At 46.2% G+C, this 7,677-nt stretch overlaps 1 protein-coding gene across 1 annotated transcript; it reads left to right on the forward strand.

Moving 5' to 3' along the window:
* The first annotated feature begins 1,094 nt into the window (after positions 1 to 1,094).
* On the forward strand, positions 1,095 to 5,389 carry SLC31A1 (solute carrier family 31 (copper transporter), member 1). Its single transcript, XM_010080876.1, has 4 exons — positions 1,095 to 1,252; positions 3,599 to 3,671; positions 4,076 to 4,244; positions 4,915 to 5,389. The coding sequence occupies exons 1-4, from the start codon at positions 1,139 to 1,141 to the stop codon at positions 5,114 to 5,116; spliced, it is 558 nt and encodes a 185-aa protein (XP_010079178.1). The 5' UTR covers positions 1,095 to 1,138; the 3' UTR covers positions 5,117 to 5,389.
* Positions 5,390 to 7,677: the final 2,288 nt, after the last annotated feature.

The following is a 7,677-nucleotide window of genomic DNA, read 5'->3' on the forward strand; positions in this document are numbered from 1 at the left end:
TTCTTTTTTTCTTTTTTTCTCTTTTTTTCTTTTCTTCTTTTTCTTTTAATTTTAATTGGATAAAGTGTCTGAGTGTCTGTACTTTCACTTGGTTTTACTTGAGCGCTGGACTATGCTGGGAGGGCACACGATATTCCAGACAGGGTCTAGCAGGGCAGTGTCTGTACTCGCTCATCTTCAGTGGCATCTCACCTGGGCTGTGCTGGGGTTGCCTTGCCTGGCTCTGTCGTGCTGATGGATGCCGTTGTTTCAGGACTGACTGGTATTCTCAGGTTGTTTTCTCTCCTGTTGCTCTTTCTACCGGGTGACCTTTCATGTCGCAGCAGAAGTTGTCCCGGGTTCGTAGCGAGTCCTGCTGGGGCGCAGAGTGCAGGAGCCACGTCCGTGTCTAACCACGAGGTGTATTTTGAACGTGGCGTGTCCAGACATACCTGATTTGCAGTAACCAGATTAGGGGTTTCGACTGGCAGTCTTCTGAGTGTTTCTCTCATCGTGTGTAATGTGATTAGAGGGGAAGATGTGACAACGTAAAGCTCACGGAAATGGAATTGGATTGCCTGGGGCTGCTGCAGACCTTTGCCTGGTAATAGGTCCTGTACCACCTAACGTAATTTCTTTGTTAAACATGTTCCCAATAAAATGCAGAACTGTCAATTAAGAGAAATATTGTAATCTGATCCTTTAGTATCTGCCATTTAAAGTGAGATAGATTTGTCTCTTGCATGACTGCATTTGAGAAGAGACTTGGGTTTTTTCCTCTTACAGATAAGAAGTGTTCCTTTATGCTGAGCACTGGTCCCCATGTGCCACCTCAATCAGATTAGGCTGCCTTTCTGGCAAGAACGTTTAGGATGGTGCAGCAATATGATGATGTAAAGCTCAGAGGGACACTCCTCCTTTAAATTGTCCTGCTTGCTCTACTGGCTGTTCTCTGCAGGCAGAGTGCAGGACCATGAGGATGCTCTAGAAGGTTATCCAGAGGCAGTAGTTCTCAGTGGCTTAGAGGATTTTCTCTTGAAGTAGCAGTAGAGAAACCATATTCTGTTTGGAAAAGTGCTTCTTATTATTTTTTGGGTTTTTTTTTTTTTTCCAGGGTCCCACTTTTCTACGTGCCTTTTTGAATATCCCTGTAGTAAAGATGGCTCACAATCACCCCATGAACAGCTCCATGTTGCCAGCCACACATCCTCCTGAACACCACCACTCAACGGCAGCCCCAGGACATGATCATGGATCTGGCATGATGATGATGGTAAGTAGAAAAGTCGTAATTAGCCAGAGAGCTTCTCCTTGTCTGTGGTTCAAAGTAACTTGTCATCTAAAGACTATACTCTTGAGGATCAGGAATTAAACTTAGCTGTGGGAGGTGTGAATGAATCCAATTAAAACACAGACCCCACTGTGGCTCTTCTGGGATGAAGGAGTGGCATGAGGTGATGTGCGACGTGTAATGTATTTCAGAGCTGAACATCCTTTGGCAAAATGGTCTTTTCTTGCAAAAACCTTTCTAGCAGCCAGCCTGATTGTCTGCTCTCTAGCCAGCTAAAGGCAGAAATGCAAAGTAAGCATTTTCCTGCGAGAAGTGGAGATGGAGAGAGTTCTCCAGGGCTGTTAGGGTTAGCAAAAGCTTTAACAGGCACTGAGAGGAGTGCACACCATTATGATGGATTGTGCTGCCCTGCAGGTGACCACCCTCTGTGCCCTTTTCCTCCTGAACTTCAAGCATGCACTTGGTTTGGGGAGTTAAAAGCTACCAGGACTCTTTGCCACGTTGGTGTTGAGGCTGTGTTGTCTTGCACCCTGCTGCTCTAGCTAACGTTGATTTAAACGAGTTCAGGCTTGTGCACGCTGGCACCACGGCAGCTTTGCAGAGGTCCTGGCCAGAGTTTCTATGGAGATGACCGTAGGGTCTTTGTCATTGTGTGGAGCCAGCTCTAGGGACTTTTTCAGCTTTTTCTCCCTTTTCCAAATGCTTTTGGAGTGAATTTCAGATTATTAAAATATGGCTCTTCCTGGTTAAACTTGGAAAGGAGGGGAGACTGTGTGCGTTTCAATTTGAAATGAGAATATACTCGGGAGTATACTTTGCAAGCCTTCAGTTAAAGTTTCCTGCTAGTTGTGCGCCCTGAAGAAGGAATCAAGAATCACTGCTTCAAGTGCTTCATTGCACCCAGTATCACAGCAGGAGAAGAGGGGGCTAGAACAGCCTTCCCCTGGGTGAACGCAGCCCAGTACAAAGCCCAGAGGTGCTGGTGGAGCTTGCAGTCCAGCATTGTCACTGATGTCCTTGTGAAGCTCTTCATGTAATCTAACAGCGAAGTATTGGCGTTCTCTGATCCGTTACTTTCCATATCCATGCTATTTCTTCACAATGTCAGGTGCTCTCATCTTCAATGGATAATGACAGGATCCTGCCTCACCCTGCAACGGAAAACTGTGATTAATTGTGCAGGATTTTGTATTAACAGTGCACATTAAACTGTCAGGGAAGGAAGTAAATAAGTACAGTATCTTAGATAATAGACCGAACACATTTTAATGTCTGTGTATTCCCATTCCTCACTTGCACCAAGTAACAGGCTCTGTTTCAGCTCTGGTTTGTGGAACTAGGCTGTATCGCTCTTTGGTTTGTCCTTGTTTTGTTTTAAATGTAAAAATGTTACATTCATTAAAAAAGTGGAAGTACTTTCTAAAATATGTTTTATAGTGATTTCTGCTCTGGGGGTAATGAATGTCTGCTGATTCGTATGGATGCTGAAATTAATCACAATTCAGCAAATAACCTTAATTAAGCAATGAGGGGTGTTCAAAGAGGAGCTCCTCGAGCTTAGCAGGTACTTTATGCGTGGAAAAAACCGTACGCAGCTGTGGCCGAGACATGCTAAGCTCCAGTGTATGTACCTGGATGGGAAAATTGCATGAACTCCAGGTGGCTGGGGGATCATTGATGTTTCCCTTCCCACAGCATTCCCTGTGCAGGGTCAGGAGCCCTTGTTCTCACTCAGGGGAACCTGTGGTCCTGCTCTACATATAATACTCCTTGTTGTACCTGTATGTAGGCTTCCATTTCCCATGGGAATCTCCCATTGAGAGGTTCTGTAGGGAGACAGCATGGGGCAGGAGGGGACCAGAGGATTCCACTGCACAAGCCCTTGTCTGTATGAGCTCGTGTGAGGTCAAGGTGGGGGGAAGAAAGCGCCCTGTACCCCAGCCCATGTGTAGTCATGGGGAGCCAAGGATGAGCTCCAGAGACATCCCCAGTCCCCGACTACTTCTGGTGCTGAGGAGAAACGGAGCTCAAAAGCAAGGAGGAGGCACTTTTCTGGAGCAGGTGCTGTCAAGGACGGTGCCGTGTGCCCAGGGGCAGTGCCTGGAAGAGTTGTCCACCAGGATTGGAGCCTGAAGCATCTTTAGCCGTGTCTCGCTTGTGTGTGTTACACTGGATTTACTGAGGAGTTTCTTTGAGTCTATCTGTTGACCAACTGAAATGATGTAAGTGCTTGTCAAAACAGAAAAACCTTTTGCTAAATCTTGTTGTGAGCTCCATCCTGGGATAAGCTGTTCGGGCTCAGCTTGATGTTCTTTGTGTTTTGGGCAGGCAATGACTTTCCACTTCAGCTGCGAGAATGTGCCATTGCTGTTTTCGGGACTTACGATCAATACTCCTGGAGGTTAGTAAAACTGTCTTGTCCAGTCCAAACAAAAAGCTTGCAATTGATTGATGTTTCAGGAATTATCTTGCTATTTATGCCAAAAATACGCAGGCACACTGCATTGAGGCTGTCTTAAATGGCATCTGTGGGGTGAAAGGAAAAGGGAGATGTTTGTATTGTTTGAGAATTTGACTGGTCTTAGTAGCAAAAGTGATTGTGATTGCTGATTTAACCTCATGGGTGAAATTCCACTTAGTGTATGGATGAAAATCGCATTTGCCATCCATACCTGTGTGCACACAGCGCCCAGCCATAGCCTGTGCGGTGGGATGCGGTTGCTGAATCACGCAGCGTCTCTTCTGACATGTTCTGAAGCAAATGTCTTTTGTTGCACAGATCAATAATGTTTCCTCTCTTGTCAGAAATGGCTGGTGCTTTTGTGGCTGTCTTCTTCCTGGCCATGTTTTATGAAGGCCTTAAGATTGCCCGAGAGTGTCTTCTCCGCAAGTCCCAAGTCAGCATTCGCTACAACTCCATGCCAGTGCCAGGTCCCAATGGCACTATCTTGATGGAGACACACAAAACTGTTGGGTAAGAATTTCACTTCATTCTAAGACAAATTTCTTCAGCAGCTGAAAAAGGTGAAAACTAGGACAGAAAAAACGTTATGCAGCCAGTACTACTCTCTGCAAAATATATTGATTGGGACACCGCTTGATACTGGAGAACGCTCTGCTTGAGTCACTTGGCTGCCCTTTAGAACAAGGGGCAAAAGGAGGAAAACAGCAAGCAGTCAGATAAGCTTTTTTTTTTCTTTTTTTTTTTCTTCTTCACAGAGCAGTAGCAAACACACTTGGGGAGTTTTTAGAAACAGAATTTGGGTGTTACAGCCAATGACCCTGACAGAAAATACTTGGGATTCTTCTGTTGACAGTTAGTCAAAGCCTCTGATCAGAAGCCGTTCTGCATATTGAATGTGGGGTAAAATAAGCTTGTAGAAATCTGTTGCTCAGTGTAGCTTTGTCGTCCCAGCAAGTACCATGCTTGCTTTGTTATCAGACAGCTCTGTGGGGAAAAACACAGTCACAAGTGACAGATGCATGCAGAAGTCTATGTCCAGCCTGCTTTGTTATCTTCTCTGCCGTTTCATGCCCACCTTGGCATCCTGTCAGCCTAAGAGCTAAGTTTTCTCTTTGGGGATGTGCATTTTCCCATCTGTACCTCATGGATGCTGACTGTTCTTTGGGTTTTGTGCTCTCAGACAGCAGATGCTGAGCTTCCCTCACCTCCTGCAGACCGTGCTGCACATCATTCAAGTCGTGGTCAGTTACTTCCTCATGCTGATCTTCATGACGTACAACGGATACCTCTGCATAGCCGTGGCCGCCGGGGCAGGGATGGGCTATTTCTTCTTCAGCTGGAAAAAGGCCGTTGTCGTGGATATCACGGAGCACTGCCACTAACCCTGGTGCTGCCCGGAAGCCTCTCCACCCCACTGCTCTCTTGAGGTGCAGCCATCACAAGAACTGGATCATTCCTAAGCTGAAAGAGAAACAATATAAAGAAAATCAACTGGAGTTCACCCCAAGTTCCTAGCTGGGGTGTAGGGACGTGAGGAGCTGGGGTATGCTGCTCCCCCTTGCTACAGGCTGGCAGCAGGGTTGACTCTTGAGGGTCCCACGGTAGCCATTCTTGGCTAGGATTTGCTTTATTTTTAGATTATGCCATGATTGAAATTAGTTGGCTGACAGAAATGTAGAAATTATTCTTTTAAAGGAAAAAAAAATATTTTATTTTTAAATTGTAAACGCTCATCTGCGAGGGTTTTATGAACAGTAGGATCAAAGTTGCCAATGGAGCCCACGTGTGTGAGTGGCTATTTTAATTATACTTTTTTTCAATATGTTCACAGTGCCAGGGAGGAGATCTCCCTGTCATTGTGGCTTTTGGGGCCAATGACCCTTCTGATGCAGAAGGACTCAGCCTCCGAGGAAGACTTGGTGCTGCACACTGGACACGCTCAGGTGTGTCCAGGCAAGGGAGTACTTAGACGTAGGTATGTGACCCACGTGCTTCAGGGGGGTCTAGACGAGTCTTGTCCTCCAAGCCCACCAGAGTATGATGAGTGGTGTTCATCTTCTTGATGTATCCAGGAGATTTACTTAGCTTGAAGTGATGATATTTGTGTTTGGCTGCTTTCATTTCCCAATCATGCAAATGTACAGAGCAGATGCAGGACAATTGTGTGCTCACAGGGCCAAGAGATTTTAAATAAAGCACTGAACCCGCCTGTACTTCATGTTGGATTGCACCTGGGTGGATCTAGAGCTAAACTTTTGGTTAACTAAAACTAGTTCTGTACATGAGGCAAGAGCTAAATAGTGATTTACTGACACTAAAGGTCAGAATGTCTGAAGAGGGCATTCCTTGATTGAGATGAAGGAAATAAAACCAACTGTTTTCCTGTAAAGGAGTGATTTGGGGAAGAGAAGAAAAGATAGGACTGCAGTAGCCTTCAGTCTCTTCTCAGGTGAACTTTGGAGCAGCTTGGGCTGATTAAAAAGTCTTCCTGACCCAGATGACTCCTTTTTGTCTTAACAACCATGCTGTGACGTTGTTAGCTTGGAGGTGCAAGTTATCAGGGCCAGTGGTGGACAAGTGTTGTAGCGCAGTAAAGAACTTCCCGTTCAGTGCTGGGAGCTCCACAGATTTCCCAGGGAGGACAGGCTGTGAAACGGGCAAGACCAGTGTCCTGCTTGCGTGATGCCCAGAACACACTTTGGGTTTTCTAGGGAGCAGCTGGGTTTAGCACTTCGTTATTAAACTGCTGCTTGTTCTAGGGAATGCTGTGCAGAATGTGGTGCAAAGCTGGAGTCTTCATTCTGCCCAGGCTGCCCAGTTTGTGCCTGTAACTGGCTGAAAGGGAAGACAGTGGGGTTTTCAGAAGGGCACTGAAAAACAGGCACCGCGTTCAGACTGGGACTGATGTTGGGGATGTGCCATGAGAACAGGGGATCCTTTACAGATGGAAGTACCTGGGCATGTGCAGAAGCAGCTTTTTCTCCAAAGATGCTACTGGTCTGCTGTCAGAAGCAGCTGGGTAAGGAAAGCTGATCTTTGAGCAGAGGAATTACATTTCTTTAGCCCATAAGCCTTACGGGGCGAGGCCCATCCCTGTGGACATGGGTTCTTCACTTCAGAGCCCACCCTCGCCCTAGCCACCCTCTTTGGAAGGCAGCAGGAAATCTGTTACTGCTGCTACCAGGATCTTGAGTGCACCACCTAAAGTTAGCTGTCCTGGCTTGATGCTGGGTATTTCTTTGGACATGTTGTTTTCCTTGGGCAGTGCAAATACAGAATAAAAGAGTTAAAAGCAGGCTTAGGTTTCTGTAGAGATTCCTCCTGTAGCAAATTTCCATCTGGGTGAAAGAGGAAAATTTATTTTCATGGAAGAATTCTATCCATCTCCTGATGAGAGACAGGAAAAGCTCTTCCCCAGTGTGATTTTTGAAGGTAGTTAGGTCTGTAACAGACTGCAGGATGTACTGATGTCCTCTCTCTGCATCTGTCATGAAGGTAAAAATCTTCTGTGCCCTCTAAGCAGTCATGGCTCTTTGTGAGTGGAAACTGGATCCTTCCAGTCCCTGCGAGACAGCTGTAAGGAAATCATAGGGCTTGTCAGAGAAAATTGAAGCAGTCGAGTGCTGGAGATGGTTGGTTATGTCTTGAAAGCTTTACACTGCAGGGGCTTGATCCCTGAAGGTGTTCAGAGCCGACCTTGCCAACACCGCTCTGATCGGTTTCTCTTGAACGAGACGGAGCTGTTGCCGTTACAGGGATGTCTGATGATGGGGCACAGTCCTGAGCGGTGTTGCGTGGTGACACTGTTACTTAATACACCTCTTGCTGTGTCTGTAAAATAGAGCCTCTGCTCAGCCTCATCTTGCTGTCACCTTTTGGCTACCTTTCCTTGTGTTCAAGTGACCAGACTTCAGTTCTCTGATTCAAGTGATGAGAGATGGAT

The sequence above is a fragment of the Pterocles gutturalis genome, unplaced genomic scaffold (assembly GCF_000699245.1).
Source record: "Pterocles gutturalis isolate BGI_N339 unplaced genomic scaffold, ASM69924v1 scaffold46029, whole genome shotgun sequence".
NCBI classification, from domain to species: domain Eukaryota; kingdom Metazoa; phylum Chordata; class Aves; order Pterocliformes; family Pteroclidae; genus Pterocles; species Pterocles gutturalis.

Bases quoted from the DNA above. Each gene is read 5' to 3' on its own strand.
- SLC31A1 (XM_010080876.1), top strand. From the start codon at position 1,139: ATGGCTCACAATCACCCCATGAACAGCTCCATGTTGCCAGCCACACAT. The intron at 1,253-3,598 runs GTAAGTAGAAAA...TGTTTTGGGCAG, and splicing joins GATCTGGCATGATGATGATG to GCAATGACTTTCCACTTCAG. The intron at 4,245-4,914 runs GTAAGAATTTCA...TTGTGCTCTCAG, and splicing joins GAGACACACAAAACTGTTGG to ACAGCAGATGCTGAGCTTCC.